This window comes from Mercenaria mercenaria, chromosome 12 (assembly GCF_021730395.1).
Source record: "Mercenaria mercenaria strain notata chromosome 12, MADL_Memer_1, whole genome shotgun sequence".
NCBI lineage: Eukaryota > Metazoa > Mollusca > Bivalvia > Venerida > Veneridae > Mercenaria > Mercenaria mercenaria.
In genome coordinates, this window is record NC_069372.1 from 15,643,145 (window position 1) to 15,668,012 (window position 24,868).

Sequence of the window (24,868 nt, forward strand, 5' to 3'; positions counted from 1 at the left end):
AATCTATTTTTAGCAACAGTCTCCAATAACTTGAGGGAAATACAATTTTGAAGGTTTCTCACAAAAAGGGCTTATGCTTAATATGATAAATCTTTGCCAAAAGCAAGTATGGACTTGCATATGTACTTCAATATGTAGCTCAATGACCAGGGTACATAACCTGTAGTTAATAAAATAATAAAGAAATTGTATCTAACACTAGCTGCACTAAAACCCGGCTTTCAACATCTGTTTACAGGTCGAGCTCTAAATGAAAAGTGAGAGTATGTGTAAGGCATGAAACAACACTAAATCCGGCCGCTAATTGGTCAATCTTTGATAACATTTGTTTACACGCCGAAAAATCCCAGTGAAAAACAAGTATTGTTTAGGAATAACATACTTACTTAAATCATTTGTTGAAATTATCGCTAGACACAATACGATGAATTTGTGCCTTTAATCCCTGTTGACAACCGCTAATTGTAATTTTTTAATCAACAAATTAACGTACATTCAAATTAGCATTTGATTGCCGCTGTCGCAGTTTCTTTAATCCATTTAACAGTCAAAAGTCGCACAATAGCGACTGAACACATGTGCATTAAACAAATAGTCGCAATTTCTTTAATTCATAAGATAACTGTGTTTCATGTACACACACCATAAACAATGAGTTTAGTCACATTCTTTTTATTACACGCTTATTGTTAAACACTGCAGACGACATCAGATTTTTTTTTGACAGTCAATGCTTCAGGCACAAACAGACACGACGTCATGTATTCGCTTTGTTGCTGCCATGGTTGAAAATTCTGCCGGTTAAGTTTGGGCATAGAAACGTCAAAGTGACTTCTTCACTCAAGTCGCTCCCTTGCGAGACCCCTGAGATAATATTAGCGATCTTTTGACAATATTTTGTATGACAGGTCAGACCATGCGAGGAATCAAGTTCTGGGTAATTCATTTATTGAAAACAGCCGTATTTGAAATAAATTTTGAAGTAATTTAAAATAAAATCAAGAAATAACATCATTATGATTAAGCCTGCACTTGTTAAAACTATCGGCTTTTTACACTGATTGAAATATGGCTTACAACAGCACAATATGTGCGTTAGTTGGACCACCTGTTATTCTTAAATAAAGTTGCGACAATCTATATTAAAATCAATTTTAATGTTTTTGGTATCTTTTTGAAGCTAAAAGTCAGAAATCAAAATCCTGAAAATCTACATTCTCAAAAAATCAAAATCCTGAAAATCTACATACTCAAGCCTGAAATCCCATTTTCAATAAAGTTCTATAGGAAAATTCTGGCAACTAAAAGCCTGAAATCAGGACCAGTCCTGAAAAATCCCAGGTCTGAAAACACTGAATTATTTAATATGTGCACATGATTATATTATTGAACGGACAGATTTCCTACAGAATTGGCTGAGCTGAACCACCTTGCTGAACTTTGGGCAATCGTAACTGGATCATTTTTTGAAATACATGTACGAGCTAATCAAATCCACAGGCGTGAAAAAATCAAATAAATGTGACAAGTAAGGGAAGTTATTGTTTATCCAGTATTTCTGAATCAGAAACTCCATAGCAAGTGACATGTACAAGTGACAAGTTGTTTACTAAACAAGAGGGCCATAATGACCCTATATCGCTCACCTGTTATTATTGCACTTAAGGACAAGAAGGTCAAAAAATCATAATCAAGATCAATCAAAAGAATCATGAGAAAATATAGTTGAAATTTTCTTAAAGGTACAGATATGTCAAAATATACTTAACAAGAAATATCTTTAAAAATGATGGTCGGCGAATTGTAATAAGGAAAGAAGTCTATGAATTTTACATCTAACATTCATCTTTCATCTAACATTTTTCAAATTGCAAAACTAAACACCGCACATTAACAATTTAAATGGTTTTCTTTTTAATTTTTCGCAAAGGTTTCGTAGGGTTACAATTTTGTTTCGTTTATCCTTAGACGAATAATTACAGCACTAGTTTGATGAAGATTCATGAAGCGTTCATGAGAAGAGGTCATTAAACGTGTTTATATTTTTAGCTAATTTAAAATTAGTCCCTATCCCCATTTGTAACAAAATAGCAGGAGACCTTAAGATATTGTTACACATCGAGTTTGATAAAAATCCATTACATTTTAGTGGTTAATGCGAAGAAAGGCGTATCTACTTTTAGCTATAGCGGTCCCTAATAGGGCCCAAGTTCCTATATAAATAAATTTGGAAGAGGACCTTATAATGATGCTCCAGACAAAGTATGACAAAGATCCACCAAGCTGTTCATGAGACGCTGTATAAAGGCATTTCTAGTTTTAGCTCTAGCAGCCCTTAAAAGGGGTCAAATGTCCCAGCTGAACAAAGTTGGCTGCGGGCCTAATCAAGATGCTACAAATCAAGTTTGATTAGAATACATTCTTTTTTCAGGAGTTTTTTATATATTATTTTTATTTATTTCTAAAATAGGCCAACTGATCCCGCTTTAACAAATGCATATTCGCTATTCATGAATCTTTGGACAATGACGTCACACCTATAAAAATGTGAAGGTCAAGCAAAACATACAATTGTAATTATTTCAGTATTTCTGTTTCATAAGTAAAATTTGACCGAAGTCATATCACATATATAAACTGTATGCAGCGTACCTTCATTTCAGTGTAATGACATTCAGTCATTATATAGCATATATACAATGAAATAGATTTCAACTGAGTTCAATATTTGCATACTGTACTAAAGAAAAATATTCATATATAATAAATCAGTTAAATAATTTATAACAAATATATCAAAGCAAACAAGTATTCATTTTAATATGCAGCTGAATAAGTCACAAAAGCAAGAAATCTTTTCATATACAGACGACAATTGTAACAAGGAAAATCTTTTAAAAGGCACTTCTCTACATAAAAGACTCTTATCACACCCTTATTCATGTGATACGCAGACCGTATTCAGCTCTTTCTTTAATTTGATATTTGGTGGTATTTGAACAGGTTTTCATCATATTTATTAAACTTACTTATCATTTTGAGATATATCAATATTCTTGCTAAATATATACAATACAATAATACAAAATCTTTTATTGCATTAAACACACCAATGTTTATAGCAATTGACAACTAACATTTACAAATATACATTACAAAACAAAATCAAATATGTAGAAGCAAGAAAATGATGTTTCCAGGAGCAATATATTATAACATCCCTATTAGTGGTAATATCATATATATAATTATATATTAACCAGCAGACTACTATAGTTCGATTCTCTGGAGATTTGCATAATAAACATATTTTGCAACATTTATAACTGTTTTTCTATTTTTACAATTTAGCAAAGATTCAAACTTGTTGAGTGTTGGCCAGCTACAATAATAAGCTTTAAAACTGTGAACAGCGTCGTTTAGGATAAACGCTTTGTCTACATTTCACTCAGCGTAGCACAATCAACAGAGTGAAAGAAATTGACACTCTCGTCCAATCAGGCAGAGTGTTGCATAAATCTTCCATTTTGATAAATTATCTATAATGCGTTATCAAGTAGTTTGATTTGCAAACTGAAGTCACGTGGCATAGGTAACGAAAACAAATTTAGACGGCGTTCGCCGAAAAATTTGAGGTACCATCCATGTTGTACCACAGACAAGTGGTCTCGGTTTTTCTCTACGGCCAATAATGAAAAAGTTACTAAATAAGCTATCTATAGTAACATAAAAGGGAAGTAATTAAAAAAAATAATTGTAAGTGAACAAAAGAAGGATCTGCCAAATAAAAACAAGAGCACTGCAATGCAACGCAAATGCAGAGCAATATACACACACAAAAAAGTCATATGACCTTTGACCCCTAAGCGTGATCTTGACCTTAAAGTGACCCATCCGAAACATGCGCTCTGCACATCCTTTCGATGAGGTGAACATTTGTGCAGAACTCTGGTTGCCATGGCAACCGAAAGGAAAAACTTTAAAAATCTTCTTCTCAAAAACCAGAAGCCCTAGAGCTTAGATATTTGGTGTGAAGCATTGCCTAGTGGACCTCTACCAATTTTGTTCAAATCATGACCCCGGGGTCAAAATTGACCCCGCCTCAGGGGTCACTTGATTTTACATAAGAAAATCTTAAAAAATCTTCTTCTCAAAAACCAGAAGCCCTAGAGCTTAGATATTTGACATGTAGCATTGCCTAGTGGACCTCTACTAAAATTGTTCAAATCATGACCCCGGGGTCAAAATTGACCCCGCCCCAGGGGTCACTTGATTTTACATAGGAAAATATTAAAAAATCTTCTTCTCAAAAACCAGAAGCCCTAGAGCTTAGATATTTGACGTGTAGCATTGCCTAGTGGACCTCTACTAAAGTTGTTCAAATTATGACCCGGAGGTCAAACTGACCCCACCCTAGGGTTCACTTGATTTTACATAGGAAAATCTTCAAAAATTTTCTAAAAATAAACCAGAAGGCCTAGAGCTTAGATATTTCACATGTAGCATTACCTAGTGGACCTCTACAAAATTTGTTCATATCATGACCCCCTGGGTCAAAATTGACCCCGCCCCAGGGGTCACTTGATTTTACATAGGAAAATCTTTAAAAAAATTCTGAAAATAAACCAGAAGGCCTAGATCTTAGATATTTGACATGTAGCATTGCCTAGTAGACTTTTACAAAATTTATTCAAAGCATGACCCCTGGATTCAAATTGACCCCGCCCCATGAGGCTACTTGATTGTACATAGAAAAATCTTCAAAATTTTCTAAAAAGAAACCAGAAGGCCTAAAGCTTAGATATTTGACATGTAGCATTGCCTAGTGGACCTCTACAAAAAGTTTTCAAATTTTGTTTTTAAAGTTACTTTAAGAAAATTTCAACTCTAATTTCTCATAATTCTTTTGATTGATTTCTATAAAGTGCTGTTGTTTGATTGCTGAGAACCATTTCAAAGTAGACATTAATTTCTCTCTGCCATTTTTTTACTGTTTTGACACTGGTGGTTACTGGCTTTTCCTCCGAATCATCATGTGTTTTGGCACACTGGCCTCGTCGGTTTTGTCAGCTGCCAATATCGTCCATTTCAAAAAGTTGGTAATTTTCACCGACATTTCTTTTTTTCACATTTTGAGATTCCAATAGGCTAATTATAATTACTAAATTTTAAGAACCAATCAGAGTACTCAATACCTGAAAAACGTCATTTACCACTCAACGTATCTGTCCGCGTATTCCGAAATGATTTACACTGGAAACAGTTATGTCATACACCTATTTGAACTTTTTTTATGACTGTGATTGGATCAGATTCAAATGGAACTATATTTGGAACTTTAATTATTGTACAGTCATATTTTTCTTTAGGAATATTACATTTGCCTGGCATTTCACTGACTCGCTAAAATAAGCGAGTGCTTTTTCAGGCCACTAGCTATTCTAAATTTCCACTGGCTTTTAGCCAGTATGCGTGTCTAAATTTGAACCCTGCTTTCGTTATAAATTCGCGCGGAAATGGCTTCTGTCTTTGTCAGACGTGTCATTTTGTATATTAGCGTATCGAGATTGTTCACGCAATCATCCATTGAGAAGTCGGTTACGTGTCATATGTGTGGAGAGACCTCACTTACGTGAAGGCTATATCCCTCTAAGTAATAAATCCTATATAAATCATATGTACATGAAGGCAAATAACCCAAATGATGAACAAGCGAGAGAACGATTTGTCAGTTTTAATTTGTCAATGTCTGAATTATTTCCGGTGTAAATGAAAGTAGATTAAATGCATGTCGCTGATTGGAGTATGATAAACACGTAGGATTTTGAGTTGATTTGTTGATCAGTAAATGACCGAATATTCAAATATACATTCGGAAGGTTGACCGAATATTCTTATACCAAAAATGCTATTCGTTGCCATCCTTAGTTTATACACTTAATATACATGTACCATAACAAAACTTCTTACGCTCACATGAATTTTTTTGCAATATCTTTCATATTACAAAAACTTGACCAAAAAAATTGTAAGTTATTTTACCTGACAATCAAGGAAGATAACCCTCTGTGATGTAACAAAGATGTCTATACCATTAGTCATGTGACCGCACTCTTCTCTGATAGCTCTAGACTGTGGAGGGAACACATAATTCCTGCAATAAAACAAGAATATTCAGTGAACTTGTAGCTCCACCAAATGGGATACACAACATGAGGGTTATGATGACCCTATTTTGCTCACCTGCTAAAACAATAGCATATTTTTTCCCTGTTAGAGGCCATAACTCTGGAACCCATGATGGGATCCGGCCAGTTTTCGAAAGGAACCAAGATATTATGCCCATACAAGCTGTTTGCAAGTTTGGTAAAGTGATTGCAAAATGTGGTCTCTATCATGTTCACAAGCCAAAAATAGCAAATTTTGGCCCTTTCATGGTTCATACACATTCTTTCAGACAAAATTCCCTGACATTTCCCTGACTTTTCCCTGACATGAAAGCATTTTTCCCTGACTTTTTGGTTCGGTACGATACAAACCAAGTCACCTAGTATGACTTTTGTTATCCTAAAATGTGCACATTTAGTGGTTCAATTATAAATGAAAAATAGAATGTTGGCCTCCACCACCCCTACAGCCAACCCTTACCTCCTTTTTTGACAAACATTTACATTGTTTAATATTTTGTTTGTTTATTCCAAATCAACTGGATATGGAGCTGGTGATTATACAAAACACATTGGCAAGCAAAATGACATGAATTATCATGCATTAAAAAGTAATCAAATACACTGTTTCAAACAAACAAATGTTTTTATGTTATGACCAATAGACAATAAAGCAATTACTTTTGGAAACCTGAACATATTAGCCAAATCGAACTGTTTTTCTGAACATAGCTTTACTAAATTACATTAAAATGGAATTGTCATTCTGATTACCAATTAAAAAGAGTAACATCTATAGGATATATACCATGCAAAACACCTTGGTAGCAAAAGCATGTCTTTAAGGTATTGTAGATAATATTATGTTCAATTTTATATATCGCACATAAAATAAGCCCTGCATAATTAAGTGACAGTATTGCATACTATTATATACAAGCAAGCTGATCAGCCCCATATCCAGCACAACAGCATAAAAACCACTAAATGTTCACAAAATGTTAACAGAGTTGTACAGGTTAAACAACTAGCTATAATACACGTGGTTAGATTGAATTAACTAGAACTATAACAAAGGCAATGAATCTATAGGATAAGGATTCTATATAAAACAGCTATTAAGCACTGAAATATTTCATATCTACAAGCACAGGTTGCCATTGAAGAAGACAACAATACAAAGGATTTAGGAAGTGTTCAGTTTCTCTTGCAGTGATGATATCTTGGCATCTAGCTCAGTAAGATCCTTTTTCATATCTGTTGCCTTTGCCCGGAAAGCATTTGACTTGGAAAGTAATTCAATTTTCCTTTTCTTTTCAGCCTCCAGAGCAATGTCATCTGCATCTTTTTGCATAGTTACTATAGATGACTCAAGTTTTCTTTTGTTTTTTCTGAGATTGGACAACTCTTTTTCAATTTTGGTCTTTCTTTCATTTTTCTTTTCCAGAGCTTCAAGTTTCTTTGCATCATCAAGATACTGCTGATACCTGGACCTAGCTGCTCTACAGTCAGATAACATTTTTTTGGTCACAGTCACTTTTGAAACATCCAACCTGTTTGCTTCAGTTTTGGTTTCAGCAGCTGCTTGTGAGTTTTTTTCGTCAATTTCTCTTTTTGCCCCATCATACACTGTTCTGTATGAAACTAAGCTCTCTTTTGCTAGGTTAGGTGTAAGCATGTCCTTATTTATTGAAAAGCCCCTTTCAACAGCCGACTGACCATGTGATAGTATCAACATCATTTTCACCACTTCAAATAGATCTTTATATTCTTCTCTGTCGGAAAAATATGTGACATAAAATTTGTCTAATCTTTCATTTTTCATGCTGAAGCTTTTGAAGAGCTCCTTTGTAGCATTGTCCATATCTAGTATCCACCTTTTGAATTGCTGAAGAATATTGTCACACATGTCAGATGTTAGCCACTTACAATCTAGCAGCTTCTGTAGCAATACCTGGAACTTCTCTGTAGCTTTCTCTGCATGTAAAGTAACAAATCTAGGGTCAAGACTTTGCTGAGCTCTAACTAATGAGTATTTCAGCGGGCTTCTTTCATTTAGCTTTTCAACTATCTTCGACAAGAATGTGATGCATTCTTGATAAAACTCATACCTTTGTAGCTGGCTGACAGAAGATGACTTGTTTGCATCATCAACTACTTTCTTGCTGGCAAAGCCAATGTCAACTTTATCAGGTGCTACTAGATGGTCTTTGTTGCTGACGTCTACCTTAGCCAACCCTGATGCACTTGTTACCGAACTTATAACAGTTGGTTTGACAAACCTTGACAGGAGGCTCCTAATAATAGACTCAAGCTCTTGACTGAGAAAAGGCAGCATTGGTTTTTCTGTCTGGAATACTTTCAGGAACTCGGTTAGCATCTTTGCTATCGAAATGAAAAAGTGAAGTTTGGCCACAACAAGTGGATCCTGTTTGAAGTCTAGAAGGTTGCGGTAAGACTGGCATGTTGGCTGCTTACTTTTTGGGCGTTTCTGTACAGCAGATAAGTATTTACAAACATCAGGCCAGATCAAGATTGCTCTTTCTGCGACGGACACATCTTCAAGCCATCTCGTGCCACAGAACTTCAGTGGGAACATAATTTTTCCTTCAACAGTTCCAGATTTAACATTCGAGAAATCTTCACGACGTGCAGGTGAATCGGCAAATATCCAGTACAAGGAACGCAGCAAGCAATCGAGATTCCAGCCAGACTTTCCTGCTCCGTATCTGAAAGCTCCATGAACAACATGCAAACCACATGATCCTATATTTAACAAGTCTGGTATATTTGGGTCCACTTGCCTTCGTTCCTCCACTAGTTTGTCATAAAACTTCCAATTTGATGTAGGGCCATCCATGGAGACCTGAAGCATTCTGGAGGTGTTTAGCTCTGACAATCCCTGTTTGAAACAGCGCATGAGGTCATCAGCTGTTGTATGTCCTAGGAATACTGAAGTAAAGTACCGTGTCACAACTTTATTTAACTCGCTGTCCCAAAATCTTAGTAACAGGTCCATTTGTTCTTCTTGAATCGTTTTGTTAAGGCTCTCATCAAATGAAACAACAAATACCCCATTTCTACCTTTCACAAGATTCAATATTTCGCCTCTGTAATATTCTGAAAGTCCAAACTTGATCAATAGCTACACTTAGATGGTCCACATTTAAACTGTTGTGCAATTTGACTGTCAGGAAACATTGCCTGAAACAGGACATCATTGTTAGCACTTGAGCTGCATGAAAAGTGATTAACCACTGTTTTTAAAGCCCACAATACTTCAGCCTTTAGCACCATGTCATTTACTACATATTTTGTAAGTGTAGAGTTTTCTTTTGTGTTTTCTGTAACAGATTCATTTGATGTACTAGTTAGTGGAGGTGGAGGGGGTATCATCATATCTTGTAAGTTAAACTGTGCTTCTGAGTTTTCAGACGTAGCCTGTTCATCATCCTTCGTTTCTCTTTTTACAAAAAAAGAAGTTATACTAGAATTATTGTCTCCAGATTGCATCATTTTCACTTTTTTCTCATGCTTTTTCCCATCAGCATGGCTAGCCAAAGCCCTTACTCCCATATTCCCGAGTTCAAACTTCACACCACATAAGACACATCTTGCTTTTGTTTCAGAGTCTGGATCTTTACCAACCCCTGCTGAATATCTAGGGTCCTTCAACCAATCAACATTAAATCTAGTCTGCCTGCTCATTGTTAGTGGTTAGTAGTCACACCTGAAAGGTTAAAAAGCTGAACTGCATGCACCAAGCACTAGCCACATGCACAAGGCACCAGTATCACAAAAACATCCTTCTTCAAATATTGAAACTGTGTAAAATAAAGACCATATGTTTGTGTTATTGGAGCCTTGTATGTATATATAGTAATGGCTATGTGTAATGGACACTATACAGGAGAGAAGGGGATCGAATCATTAGATATAGCCATCACCAGATTTGCTCAGGAGGTAAGGGGTGCAAATCCCTTTCAGTTTCTTCTATATGGAATTTGAAAAATATGTAGAATATAGATATATGCATATAATTTAAAATTATGCTTTAATTGTTGTAAGTGTGATAGCTTTCATGAAAAAGGAAATATTTGAAGAAACTGCCTTAACCTTTACAAATTGTTGCCTAACCAGATCAGAAAATTCCCTGACATTTTCCTGACATTTTCCAAATTTCAAAATTTCCCTGACATTTTGTAAAATTCCCTGACAATTCCCTGACCTTGAAAAAAAATTTTTTTCCCTGACTTTTCCCTGACGCGTATGAACCCTGCCTTTAAGGGGCCATAAATCCGGAACCCATAACGGGATCTGGCCAGTTATCGAAAGGAATTAAAATATTATGACAATACAAGTTTTGTGCAAGTTTGATAAGCAATTGTGGACCAACGATGTACAACTGCCAAAGGGCGATCATAAAAGCTAAAGTATATTTTTTAAACTAGATGCCAGTTTCGTCCAAAGGTCTCATTTTTTACAAATCAGAGTAATATGAACAACCTTTAGTAAAGCGTCAAGTAAATGATTTTGAAATCAGGCAGGCACGTTCTAACAAAATAACGCTTCCACTATATTCAGAAAAGGAAATATGTGATCATGCCCTCTGGCAGACACATTTTTTGACAAGTCAAATTGACTTGAAAGTCTTTGTACAGGTCAACTAAAACATTTATGTGAAATAACTCTAAAATTTGGCCAACAGTTTCTGACAAAAAGATTTTAAAGTTTCCACTGTATCCATACAGGAAACTGGCAGCCATGCTTTCTGATAAATGGAAGTATTCTCAACAACCTGGGTTAAGGGTCACTCAAAATATTCCTGTGAACTTATTTCAGTATATGGCCAGCAGTTTCTTATTAGATTTTTAAAATTCCCACTAAATTCATAAAGAAAAAATTTACCCAGCTCCAGCTGCCACATTTTTTTCAACAAAGTCAAGGATCATTTTTGTGAGATTATTTCAAAATTGAGCCAACAGTTTTTGACAAGAAGATTTTTTAAAGTTTCCACCATGTACATATAATGAAGTGACTATGTCCTCTGGCATTCAGGGGTGTTTTTTTTGACACCTCAGAATAATTTTTACTATCTCGGCAGACAGTAATCCAAGGAACATTTGTACAAACTTACTTTAAAATTAGACCTGCTGTTTAATCTATGCTCTTTACAGATATTACAATTTTTGGCTCCGGCAGACTCTGTGCAACCATTTAGACAACTTTGAAAGGTTCATCTAAGGAGTATGCAGGCTGGAAAGCCTGCAGATTTGTCTGTACCTTGTTACCTTATTATACACTAAGATGAAGAACAGTGTTTACCTGTGAGCATCTATTTCTGTATTGCCAGCTAGAAGTGACAGAATGGTTGACTTGCCTGTACCTTGTAACCCTATCACACCCACTACCAAGAAATCTGTTTGCTCCAATAATGACTGAAAATAATGCATACAAATAAGCGTGTGTTTAATGTCCAACTTTCTTAAACTATAGCATATGTATAAAAAAAAACAGATATGGTAAAAAAAAACAAGAGCTGTCCATAAGACAGCCAAGCTCGACTATTTGAAATATTGTCCCAGAAGCAGGAAAATATTACCCAAAATGTTAAATATCAAACAAGTTTTAAGTTCAAAAGGGGACATAATTTGACCAAAATGCATCAGAGTTATGGGACTTGCTGCTATCATGCAAAACTTTAACCAGAATTTTCTAAGTCCAAAAGGGGGCATAATTTGGCCAAAATGAAGGTCAGAGTTATGGGACTTGCTGCTATCAACTAGTTTTATAACCCCGAAGACACATGTGAAGTTTCAATTCAATATCTGCATTAGTTTTGGAGATAGTAACTTGCATGTAAAACCTTAACCAGAATTTTCTAAGTCCAAAAGGGGGCATACTTTACCCAAAATACATGTCAGAGTTATGGGACTTCACCCAGTGAGGTTGGTAATTGACCTAGAAAAAGAAAAAATAAGTTTTAAATCTATATGCCTTTGAGTAATAGCTGTATGTACTTGCACGCAAAACTTTAACTAGAATTTTCTAAGTCCAAAAGGGGGCATAATTTGGCCAAAATGACGGTTAGAGTTATGGGACTTGCTGCTATCAACTAGTTTTATAACCCCGAAGGCACATGTGAAATTTCAATTCAATATCTGCATTAGTTTTGGAGATAGTAACTTGTATGTAACCAGAATTTTCTAAGTCCAAAAGGGGGCATAATTTGCTCAAAATACATGTCAGAGTTATGGAACTTGACCCAGTGAGGTTGGTAATTGACCTAGAAAAAGAAAAAATAAATTTCAAAGCTATATGCCTTTAAATGATAGCTGTATGTACTTGCATGCAAAAACAACCAAGGTGTGACGCCGATGCCGATGCCAGGGTGAGTAGAATAGCTAGACTAAAGTGTTAAGTTCCGCTCTTGTTTTCACTTAGTTGATAATTAGAATTTAAAAGATGTAGCACATCTACAAAAGCAAAATGACAGCTCTTAAATAATTTCTGTGACAAAAGGAAATAATTTTTCATAAATTTATCATCCAAATGTATTGCCACACAAGGCATTCAAATTTAAGAGTGATTGTTTATTGCAAAATAAATTGTAAAGATATGATGTTCACTTACATCAAAGGCAGTTTCACACCACTGGTGGTGTTCATCTATCAACTTTGTGCAGTGGGACATTTCTGTAGGGCCAGATAATCTGCTTGTTCCTGAAACATGAACAACATTAATGAGAGGCCACATCGGATGTCACATCAGGGTCACAATGGCAATTTTCTGACAGGATATCCGAGCTTCAAGCTTACCTCTTAACAATACAAACAACGAAATAAACATCTAACAAAAGGGAAGTATATTTCTAATAGTTTGCCAAGTTTTAATCTGACTTTTAACCTGACCTGCCTGCAAAATTTTGATCACTTTTGCAAGAAATCTGTCTGTCCTTCAGATCGTATAAATAAATAAACAACGTACTGAAAGATTAACTTTCGTATCCTTATTTAAACATAAATCTGAAAAGCTAAACCACCAAAATAAGAAGCTACGATCTTGTACTTAAAATCTGTCAGTTCTTCAGACTGCAAGACTAGATAAAGAACCTACTGAAAGATCAACTTTAAGATTCTTATTTGAACACAAAATTGGAAAGATAAACCACCAAAGTAAGATGCTATGATCTTGTACTTGGTGTTTATTTACCTTCAATAGTTCTCTGTAAGAATGTCTGCTGCGGTGGAGTTTCTCCTTGTACAGTACTTACAGGTATACTAGGTAATGACACAGAGGATGATAGGGTTCTACGTGGATCTTCGCCTCGTGGTTTCAGTACCGTCACTGGCTTTTCTGACTGGCGATTTGATGGTGTGGGAGAAGTTGATGTCGAACCACGGCCTGACGAGGATACCTAAATAAAGCAAAACTAAAATTGGTCAACAGAAACTTACTTGAAGTACAAATAAATTGTTAAGTAAAAAGCTTTTGATATAATCATATAGGGGTGTCACGATAAACTGGTATACTGGTATATTGCCAAAACTGTATTGCACTGCGATACGCAACCAACATACCGGTTATCTACGTTATTTCCTACCATTTTTTCTTTATCAAATGTGTTTCGCGAAATGCAATTTTTTCATGGTTTGTTCGAAATATTAGTTCCATAAATTTAATGGATTAGATAAGTGTTCCGGGTCATGCAGGTGCTTACAGCATTTGATTACCGCATGAATCCATCTTTCTATGACAATGATTAAATATTAACAACATGGAAGCTTTAAAACTCTTGTGAACAAAAAGGCAAAGAGAGAAAATCTCAGATCTCATTTCGGGTTGAAATACGACCTGCAGACAAAGAAAATTGTCAATGGTATTGCAATCTGTCAGTTGTGCAATGGTACCGTAAAATACAGCGGCGGGACATTTAACTTAAAGCATATCAACCGGCATCATCCGAGAGTGAAACTGAAAGTTTGACACATGTCCATACTCTAAAAATAAGTTGTAGAAAGTAATTATAAGCTTTTTAAGAAGAACTAATCATGTTGAAACAGTGCAGTATAGTACATGCAATAACTTCCAGAATGTAATTGACTTGCACACATCTACATTCCTTATGTTAATTATTTTCTAAATTAATCTAATATCTATTTCTAGTCATGAAACACTAATACCGGTATTTCTATTCAAAACCTTGTGAGTGATATTTGTTTTAGCTTATGTTTACTTTCTACAACTTATTTGAAGAGTATGGAGGTGTATAAAGGTTTTACAGTAGTAAAAGAATCTAAAGTCACAACACTAGTTGATGAAGCAGTATACTGCGGTACGTATTGCAATACTGTGAAATCATTTAAATTCGCTGGCATGAAATTTCGCGCAAACGTGAAGAAGGACTGTTTCGCGCGGGGTTAAATTCGTGCATTTTCAATTTAAGAAAGGGAAAACTATAATAAAAAAATAATAATAGCGCGGTCTTAAATTCGCACATCGGTCCAAGCGCGAAATACGCGAAAATTCGTCCTATGCGAATAAAAATGATTTCACAGTATGACAATAATGTATTGACATATATTGTGGTATGCTTCAGGCGTATCGTGGCAACCCTATAATCATACATTAATTTGAACATTTCTTTAAGAGCAAAGTTATGGCAGAATTATTGTTTCTTAGAGACAGCTTTTAGACTGAAAGATTATGTTGTTTAAGGGTGACAGCTAAGTATTTGGAGTTGCCTGATGTTCTTTTGGGGTCAGCTTGAGGACCATGAACTTTTAGTATGGCCTGTAAATTGGAAGCTACATTCTATTGTTTTAGGGTGACAGTTTAAGAACTGGGAGCTGCATTCTGTTGTTTTGATAAACAGCTTGAGGACTATGGACTTGTATGCTGTTTTGAAGGTATGTGAGGACTTTGAGCTGCATGATACAGTTTAAAGGTATGCTGCTGTTTTGTGGTGACAGTGTGAGGCCTGGAATTCGCATACGTATTTTTGCCAGACAGCTTGAGGACTGGGAGCAATATTCTGTTTTTTTCTGGAGACAACGTAAGGACTGGGAGCTACGTATGGTTGTTCCAGGACAGACTAAGGATTGGGTGATGCAAACTCAACATTGTTTATGGGAAAGAGCTCAAGGACTCAGAACTGCATGTTGTTTTTGTAGACATCTTGCGGACTGGGATCTGCACGCTGTTCTTTCTGCGGGGACAGACTAAGAATAAGGAGCGGCATACTTAACTACTTGGTAGCTGGTACAGCTTGAAGACCGGGAGCTGCATACTGTATGTTTCTGTGGGAAAGTGTGTATATTAGGAGCTGTATTCCATTGGTTTTAGTGACAGTTTCAAGACTTGGAGAGCTCTGCATGCTTTTGTTTTCAGCAGCTTCCTGTGAACTGGAAGCTGCATACTGTTGCTAGGACAGGGCTTGGAGATGCACACTAAACATCATCTCTGGAAAAGCTTGAGGACTGGGAGCAGTATGCTATTGTTTTGGGGGACAGGAAGCTGCGAATTGCTGTTTTGGGGGACACTTGTTGGGACAGTTTGAGAACTTGGAGCTACATGTTGAACACTGTTTCAAGTGGGGACAGCTTCAGAACTTTGCAGCAAACAATATATTGCAGTATATTTACTTAAGATTTCTATGATTGAAGCAGTACCTGTGAAGACTCATTTTCCGGGTGTTTTGCCAGTATAATGGGTCTAGATGTTGGCTGACTACTACTAGTATCACCATCGTAATCTCTCTCCTGAAATGAACAAGTAAGTTGATAAAAGTATATTATCATCTCTCACCAGTATTTTTAAAGTCATTGCAGGATACACCATTTGTGTCTAACAGATGGCTGGCCTGAATGGCTGTTGGCTGACAACACAAGAGCTGTTTGTAAAACACATATGCCCCTTAAGGTGCACTGCCAGGGGCAACTAAGTATTGTAACCTTGACCTTTGACCTAAAAAACAACATGGTTCATCTACTAATTACAGGCGAAAATCTTGTTTGAAGTTTGAAGACTGTAAGACCAAGCATTGTTCTGTAATTCAAAAACCATTGTCAATGTCAAGGTAAACTGTCATAACATATGTCTGTCACAGCAAATAACATTAGACCTTTAAAATACTTAACATATTGAGAAGTTAAGTTGTCTAGTTTACTATTTTAATCTTTCAATCATGAGAAAAACATAAATTTGATTAAAACTTCCATTATGGCAAACGAAGTGCTGATTACAATTAATAATTCATCAATACAAGAACTGTCCGTAAGACAGCACGCTTGACTTTTCTCAGTGCCTGCTCTGAATTAGAGCTTTGCAAGTAAAAGGGGCGTAAGTATTTCAAAATTCTAATCAGATTTATGGGGATTGTTACTTATGGGGTAGTCTTTGATAGTAAATAATAATTTTAAGTTCAAGTTATCTTAAGTTGATAGTAACAGAGATATTGTACGTTATATAAAACTTTAACCAAAATATTCTAAGTTAAAAATAGGGCATAACTCTGTCAAAATTCAAACAGAGTTATGGGGATTGTTTCTCCTGGTGTAGACTATGACAGTAAATAACTATTTCAAGTTTCAAGTCAACAGCTTTGATAGTAACAGAGATATTTGACTTTATCAAAAACTTTAACCGACAGCGACGCTGGGGTGAGATGAGAGTGCAATAGCATTTTCTTTGAAAAGTCGAGCTGAAAATCTGTAAACAGATCCCTTGGAAGCATAATATGCAACCAAAAAAGAATAATACAAGACTTGGTTTGATTGAGTCTGTTCATGAGAAGTAATAAAATGTGCAACACCTTTCACGCCCCTAGCACCGGCTTAAGTGGAACTCTATTACACATCTATTGAATAGACTCATGAATGATCCCAAAGGACCAATAAATATAAAACACTGAAATTCGCGATGAAGTTTTTCTTGGGATTAAAGGATATAAACTTCTTTTTTATATAAAATTTCTGTTTTTTGTCACTTAAAATGGACCCCCCCATCAATACTTTTTGAGCTAGGCGTGTCACAAGGTGAAAATGTGCATTTTTGACTATTTCAGGGGCTGTAACTCTAAAAATAGGGGGCGGAATCAGGTGAAAAATAGAAGGTGCATAAGTTCATATCATGATAAAGACTCATGCAAGGTTTCATCAATTTATATCAAATACTTTTTGAGCTAGGCATGTCACAAGGTGAAAATGTGCATTTTTGACTATTTCAGGGGCCATAACTCTAAAAATAGGGGGCGGAGCCAGACGAAAAATAGAAGGTGCGCAAGTTCATATCATGATAAAGATTCATGCAAGGTTTCATCAATTTATATAAAATACTTTTTGAGCTAGGTGCGTCACGAACTTCGGATGGACGGACGGATGCACAGAGCAAATCTATATGCCCCCACCACTCATGGGGGGGGGGGGGGCACATATAATATAAACAATGAGTAAAACTTTAACATTACAATAAGCATATTCTAAGTCGAAAAGGGGCCATAATTCAGTCAAAATGCTTGATAGAGTTGCCTCCTCCTTTTTACAGACTGGGTTTATGATGGTAAACAAGACAGTATGCAAAATATCAAAGCAATATCTCAATGGACTTTGAAAATATTTTGGGTGGTACGCAAACTTTAACATTTATTCTAAGTAAAAAAGGGGCCATAATTCAGTCAAAATGCTTGAAAGAGTTGACTCCTCCTTTTTACAGACTGGGGTCATGATGGTAAACAAGTATGCAAAATATCAAAGCAATATCTCAATGGCCTTTGAAAATATTTTGGGTGGTACGCAAACTTTAACATTTATTTTAAGTCAAAAAGGGGCCATAATTCAGTCAAAATGCTTGATAGAGTTGCCTCCTCCTTTTTACAGACTGGGGTCATGATGGTAAACAAGTATGCAAAATATCAAAGCAATATCTCAATGGACTTTGGAATTATTTGGGGTGGTATGCAAACTTTAACATTTATTCTAAGTCAAAAAGGGGCCATAATTCAGTCAAAATGCTTGAGTTGCCTCCTCCTTTCTACAGACTGGGGTCATGATGGTAAACAAGTATGCAACATATCAAAGCAATATCTCAATGGACTTTGAAAATATTTGGGGTAGTAGTTTAACATTTGTGTGACGCTCACGCCGACGCGAATAGGATAGCTCCCCTATTCTTCGAATAGTCGAGCTAAAAATGGCATTATAATTATATTCAAAACAAAACCGCATTTATAGCCTTATCAGTGTTGTATATGTCTGTGTTGTTTTAACACTCCTTAATTGGGGGCCAATCGAACGGATATAAATGCGTGATGGATATACAATTTCTATCAGCTTTCATTCATTAAGATTACAGTATAGAAATAACATTCATGTGAAATCATTTTAAATTGAACAGGTACAATCAATTATGAAAGTTTCATAATGAGGTAAAGTAAATAACGACGCAAAAAAAAAAAGATCATTGATCATGATCATTTTTTTTTATAATTTCATAAAAAGTTAGTTGATATCATGAAAACATACGTATTGCTGTGGCAGTTTAAAGCACTAACTAAAAATATTTTTATGATATTTTTATATTTATCTTGCATTCATGGAAAATTTATCTGTTATCATGATATATTTTTAGTTTTCATTAAAACCGTCATTATTGTTGCAAAAGTTTCTTGAAAGTTATGTGGTGGGAAGTCAATTTTGTTTTAAATTCAGATATTTTATTTACATAACAGAAACATTCTTGAACATCAAAATCCTCCGAACATAATTTCCGTCTTTAATTTGTCCTAGGCTGACCTTGAATTTATTATCTTTTTTTTTTTATTTGTTTTTATTTTGTTACACTGTGCTGCGTAGTTTTGGCAATTTATTACCTAAAAACTAAAAATAAAATCTATACAAAAAATTTATATGGAAATACCTTGCGTTCCTCACTTTTTCTTCTCCAGATAAGCCAATATCACCGCTATACAAATGCCTGCCGAGAAACGAAAGTAGCGGTTTGCAGTGACAGAAATAAAGATGTACTGAGCTGTAATTTGAAGATTTTTTAAGATTTTCTTTTTATTTTCTTGTAGAACGCGATTATAAGACGCGTCCCACTCTTTGGACTGGAAGTATGACTACTAAAATGTGTCTTATAAGCGGTTATGTACGGTAGCGCAGGACACACATCTTGCGCAGATAACAAATGTAATATTTCGTTCTCGTGACGAAAATCACTTTTCTTTCTAATTATTTTCTACTCTGAAAACATTTTTTAAGAAGTTACATAAAAGTATCTTTTGCAATTGAAATATGTTTGAAATATCGGCGTCAGTTCAGGATTTGCTATTAGCGCAGGAACAACATCCTGCGCAGGCTACAGATGTAACAATTAAACATTATATTCAGATTTGCAAAGCCTAAATTTTAGATTGTAATCGGAAAACACAGTAAAAGGTAACATGATTTATAAAAGATATTCAAGTTATTGGAGTAATTTTCAGATTTTCTATTAGCGCAGGACACACATCTTGCGCAGCTACAAAATGTAAAATTTCGTTCACATTTTGACAAAAATTACTAGTTATTCTATCTATCTCGCTATAAAACATTAAAAGAGGATATAAGTATGAAAGATCTGTAAGAATCATTTTTTAAATTCTGCTTATTTTTTATTTTATTTTTAATCTTAGCCATGTCAAGAGATATGCTCACGTTGGTAAAAGAATTGTGCTTTTTCAATGTAATAATAGCGATATGGTGAAATGTGCTAAGTGTGTTGCAATTCAATCTTTTAAGTACGTCTTCTTTATGTTAAATATCCAGTATAAAATGACTGTGTGTGATCGAATGAAGTAAAAATACTTTAGATATAAAAAAGAAAGAGGACAATGTGTGCTATCCGAAGGAAATCACACCTTCACACATGTTTGAGTTTTATTGCATGTTGTATCATATTGTAGATATTGAAACCTGGTGACCGACTGCTATGAATTTACTGATGTTGAAACAAATTTATGACACATAATTTTAAAACCAAGATTTACAATTTTAGTTTGTAATTGTTAAACAATGTGAAAGTTAACATGGTTTATGGCAGATATTCAAGTTATCAGAGTAATTTCCAGCTTTTCTATTAGCGCAGGACGCACATCTTGCGCAGCAACAAAAATGCGTTCACGTTCTGGCGAAAATTACTCTTTTGAACTATAAAACATTAAAAAAAATCAATACGATCTGATCTGTAAGAAATGATATATATCTGAAATATCGGTGTCATTTCAAGATTTGCTATTAGCGCTGGATCGACATTCCGCACAGGCTATGGCGTTAATTAAAAAAACAAAAAACTTTTGTTATAAAATATACTTTGGATATTTGGTGTTATTTTAAAGTTTTCTAGCACCTATGACAAATGACTCTTAATACCGTCTTCAACAGAAATTTATAGTCCAAAAGCTTCCAGGGACATGAAACATCTCATTGAAATATTGAAATAACCGCATAAATAAGCTGATTTATTTAAAAAAAGTAGATCTATGTATTTCTTGTTCTTTACAAATTAAGCCCAGGGACCAAGTCAATTCACACCTTTACACGTGCCTGATCACCGTCAGTTTTAAAATTAAACAATTTTATGTAGGCCAACAAGTCTAGCCCTCTTACTATTCAATTTTATCGGGAGATATCATCCGTATGTTAAAAGCGCAGACTCATTTACCAAACGTCCAAGACAGTTACCCTGCGCATATAACAAGTGTAAATAAGGTTGCCCGATTTACAAATTGTTGCGCAAATAACAAATTGGTTATTTGCGCTGCGCGATTTACCAAATGCGCAGACTGGCTATATGCGCGTAACAGTTACACCATTTTTTATGAAAAATAATGACCTACAAAATATAGGAGGCGAAAGTTGAAAGTGCTGTAATTTTTTGTAAAACAACTTATATGGTAAAATACTGTATTATTATGAAAGATAATAAACAAACACATCTGCATCATTTTTGAAATGAAAAGTCTTTATCTTAAAAAGTCACTGAAATACCTATAGTTGGACTATATTTTCAGTCTACTTTCGCTTATAATTTTTCAAGATTCAGGTACTTCATATGAAGCATTCAATCTGCTCCAAAGTTTCAGTTTATATTCCATACAAACACACATAAATCATAAAATTTGGGTACGAACTGGCTATGGTACGAATGTAATCATTTTGACTCAGTAGAATTTACCTTTCGCACTGGTGGTCCGCCTCCTCGTGGACGGCGCCGGCGTGGACCTCCTCTTCCCCTATCTCGCTCACTGGAATCTGCCATTATTTAAATTATTAAAAGAGGTTGCATGTGGTTGGTTTCGCTCGCTTTTTCTCATTAAAAAAAAACAAGGATAAAGTACGTACTGTACACGGTATAATACCGGAACAGGTTCGCCACAAAGAAAATGTGTTCCTTTATTGTTGTCTACTACGTCCATACATTCAATCGTTTATCTACATATATTTAACGGGTTACTGCAGGGTTGCGTTTAGAGAAGCTGCGTTTTTTTCAAACTTGGCTGCCCCTGTTGGAACGTTTTCATTGTTATCCGATTCCACACCCATATAGACAAGTGCTTGCTTTTGCTGTTTTTCAGGTGAACGCATTGAAACCAGGGACGTAAATAGATATCTATGTATGTCCCTATCTATCTCTCTATCTATCTGCTATTTAGTCAAACCCCTGCTGGGGACCTAGACTTTGCGCGTCAACTAGCGAGAATGTTAAAAGAGTAAAAGTAAAGGTAAAAAGCAAGAAAAAGAAGGGTTAAAAACAGGACAGGTGTATTTAAGGTGAGATGTGCTCAATCTGGCTTACAGCCTGACTGAACACTGGCCCAGACGAGTTGACAACATCTGAAGGCAAGGCGTTCCAATGATGTACTGTACGAGGGAAGAATGAAAATTTGTGATAGTTAGATGAGGGTGGTACTTGAACGAATGCCTGGGAATGAGTGGTTCTGGATCTGGAAGATCTAGTTTTGGGTGTTAGGAAGTCTGGTAGTGGGATGGCGACCTGGTTATGCAAGATGTTATAGAACATAACCAGGCGCTGGTCAATGCGACGGAGTGCAAGGCGTCGCCAATTTAGGGAGGTCAACATGTTGACTACACTGGAAGTACGGCCGTAATCACGCTTGCCCTGCATGCGCTGCACAGATTCAAGGTGATCGATGAGAGCATCAGTGTGTGTCGGGGGGGTGGGGGGGGGGGGGAAGAGGGAGGGGACCACACAGTGTGGAACTGTACTCCAGCTGGGGCCGTACAAGTGTTTTGTATGCTTGTGATTTTAACCCTTCTGAGTGCACTTTGATGTTACGTCTTAGAAAACCAATGTTTGATTTTTTTTTTTTGGTGATGTTGTCAATGTGGTCATTCCATGTAAGGTTGTGTGATATTGTTATGCCAAGGTATTTTGCAGATGGTACTGTTTGTAAGATGGTATTGTGTAAAAGGTACTGTGTTGGTATTGGTGTTTTGCGCTTAGTGATCTGTAATAGCATTTGGATGGATTGAATTTCATGTCCCATTTTGTTTCCCTGATTTTCAGTTGTTGTAAGTCTTGTTGTAGTAGGCTTGAATGAGAAGAGACAGAAAGATAGATAGCCGTGTCATCGTCAAAGAGTCGAACTTTAGAGTGTTTAACAAAGTCAGGTAGATCAATGATATAGATAAGAAATAAGAGGGGCCCGAGGACCGAACCCTGGGGAACACCTGAGGAGACTGGTATGGTGCCTGATGTGGACCCATTAACTACAACTGACTGTGACCTGTTATCAAGGAAAGCTTTAATCCATTTAAGAGTTTGGCCCCTTACACCATAGAAATGCAGCTTGCAGAGTAATTTTTCATGGTTGACCATATCAAACGCCTTTGAAAAGTCAAGGAGTATGAGGTCAACTTGACTTTTCAGGTTCAAGAATTGAAGGATATCATCTACTAACATTAGTAACTGAGTTTGACAAGACCTCTTTTCTCGGAAACCATGCTGCAATTCATAGAACATATTGTTCTTTGTGTCCCTGTTGAAACTAAAGATCTTGTTGTCCATGCTTATTTGTCAAGGCTGTCAAGTTTTTATAAATTTCCCTCCATTTTATTTTATAAACTTCTTCACTTTTTGTAATTATATAAACCAAAGACAGGGGCGTAGCGTGATCAGTTTAGATGTTACTCATTGGAAGAGTGTGGGGGAGAGGAATCCCTTCCTCCGGCGGGGTCCGGGGGAGCCTCCCCCGTGGAAATTTTAGAGCAAACCAAGAGAAAGGGTGGCTTCTGGTGACTATTCTCACCAAAACTATGCTTCCTCAGTTTTGAACACAATATTCACACATTTCTTTTATTATCGTTTCGTGAACTTAGATTTTATATTTCAGCCTAAACATCTGCAATCTGTCACAAGACTTTTTTCTCTGTATCTTTATTTACTTGATTTCCAAGAATGTAGAGATACATTCCACGGAAATTGTACGTTTCGAAAATCAATGTTCATTGCAAGGACAATTGTTATATTGAAGTGCAACATGCAACATGCAACATACAACTTGTAAACATGCAACAGATGGCTAAAATAACCTTGGTCTATAAATCAATATAATGCTTACAACATTTTTCTTTAACTGCAATATTTAAAAGAGAATTTACCGTAAATGCTGGTTATGAGCATTTTAATATTACATATCGAGGGTTCAACGCAATAAGGGCGTATCTGCATATAATAACTATAAGTAGATACGCCCTTATTGCGTTGAACCCTCGATATGTGTACCCTAGGTTTAAAGAAATCGAGGTATTACCGTATTTCAAAGGTACTGAGGTGTAGAATGTATAATTATTTCATGCGTTAAATAATTTTGATTGATTTATTTTTTCGGCAATAAATTTTGGGAAATGGGTGTCAGGGCATAAGAAGAAGGTGACTGGTGTTGAAACTTGGTTTCTCTATACTCCCCCTTCCTACGACGGAGTGAAGTAGGGTTGAGTAGGTGCCTCACAGCATAATGACCCGGAAAGTATATTCATAACGTAGAAATTAATGGACTGATAGTTTATATGACTGATGTTGAGTGTTATACTATGGCAATGCGGATAGCAAAGCCTAAATGTTAATTTATGAATTTGTTCTTTTGGCTCCCGTTGACTCTCTTTGATTATGGGATAGATAATTTATTCCTCACGAGAAGGAACAAAAATTCAGTCAATAAAATGCTAGGGCTGTGTCTTCTCTATTTAAGTCTAGCTATGTCCATTGATCCCGTGGAAATGGTCAAAATAATTAATTATGTCTTAAATCTGTGATGTGGCAGTGTTTCTTTCTTTTGAAATATGATGATTTCCTTTCTTTCATAATTTTTGTGCTTTCTTTACTTTCAAAATTTTGTAAGTTCTGAAAGTGAGACGTATTTTTTGGATTCTCCTTTAAATTTAACTGTATTAGTGCTTAAAATTATATTTGAATTTGACTTTGTTTTATTTTGGGATCTTTAAGGCAGTTTCATCGCTTTGTTTGTTGTTTTGATGTTGTAGTTTGATCAGTTTATCCTGTGAGTTTTCTTGACAAAGGCCTGAAGACTGTGTTCATTCAGGTTTTGTAGTGCTTCTTTGTACAACAATTGTTTGTGTCTTGTATCAGTAATTGTAAGTTTGTAACCTTTTTATCAGCAATAATTTCAGAGGTTACAACGC

General features: G+C 35.7%; 1 protein-coding gene across 1 annotated transcript in view; it reads right to left on the reverse strand.

Annotated features, from left to right (window-relative positions):
* Window positions 1-21,534, reverse strand: part of LOC123543748 (nonsense-mediated mRNA decay factor SMG9-like) — a 43,328-nt gene extending 21,794 nt beyond the window's left edge. Inside the window, exons 1-6 of the mRNA XM_053519278.1 lie at window positions 21,381-21,534; window positions 15,839-15,928; window positions 13,380-13,584; window positions 12,801-12,889; window positions 11,493-11,605; window positions 6,043-6,154 (exon numbers count right to left, since the gene is read on the reverse strand). Of these exons, the coding sequence (XP_053375253.1) occupies window positions 6,043-6,154; window positions 11,493-11,605; window positions 12,801-12,889; window positions 13,380-13,584; window positions 15,839-15,928; window positions 21,381-21,464 (693 nt within the window). The 5' untranslated portion in view covers window positions 21,465-21,534. The remainder of the gene's footprint in view (window positions 1-6,042; window positions 6,155-11,492; window positions 11,606-12,800; window positions 12,890-13,379; window positions 13,585-15,838; window positions 15,929-21,380) is intronic.
* Between the last annotated feature and the right edge of the window lie 3,334 nt (window positions 21,535-24,868).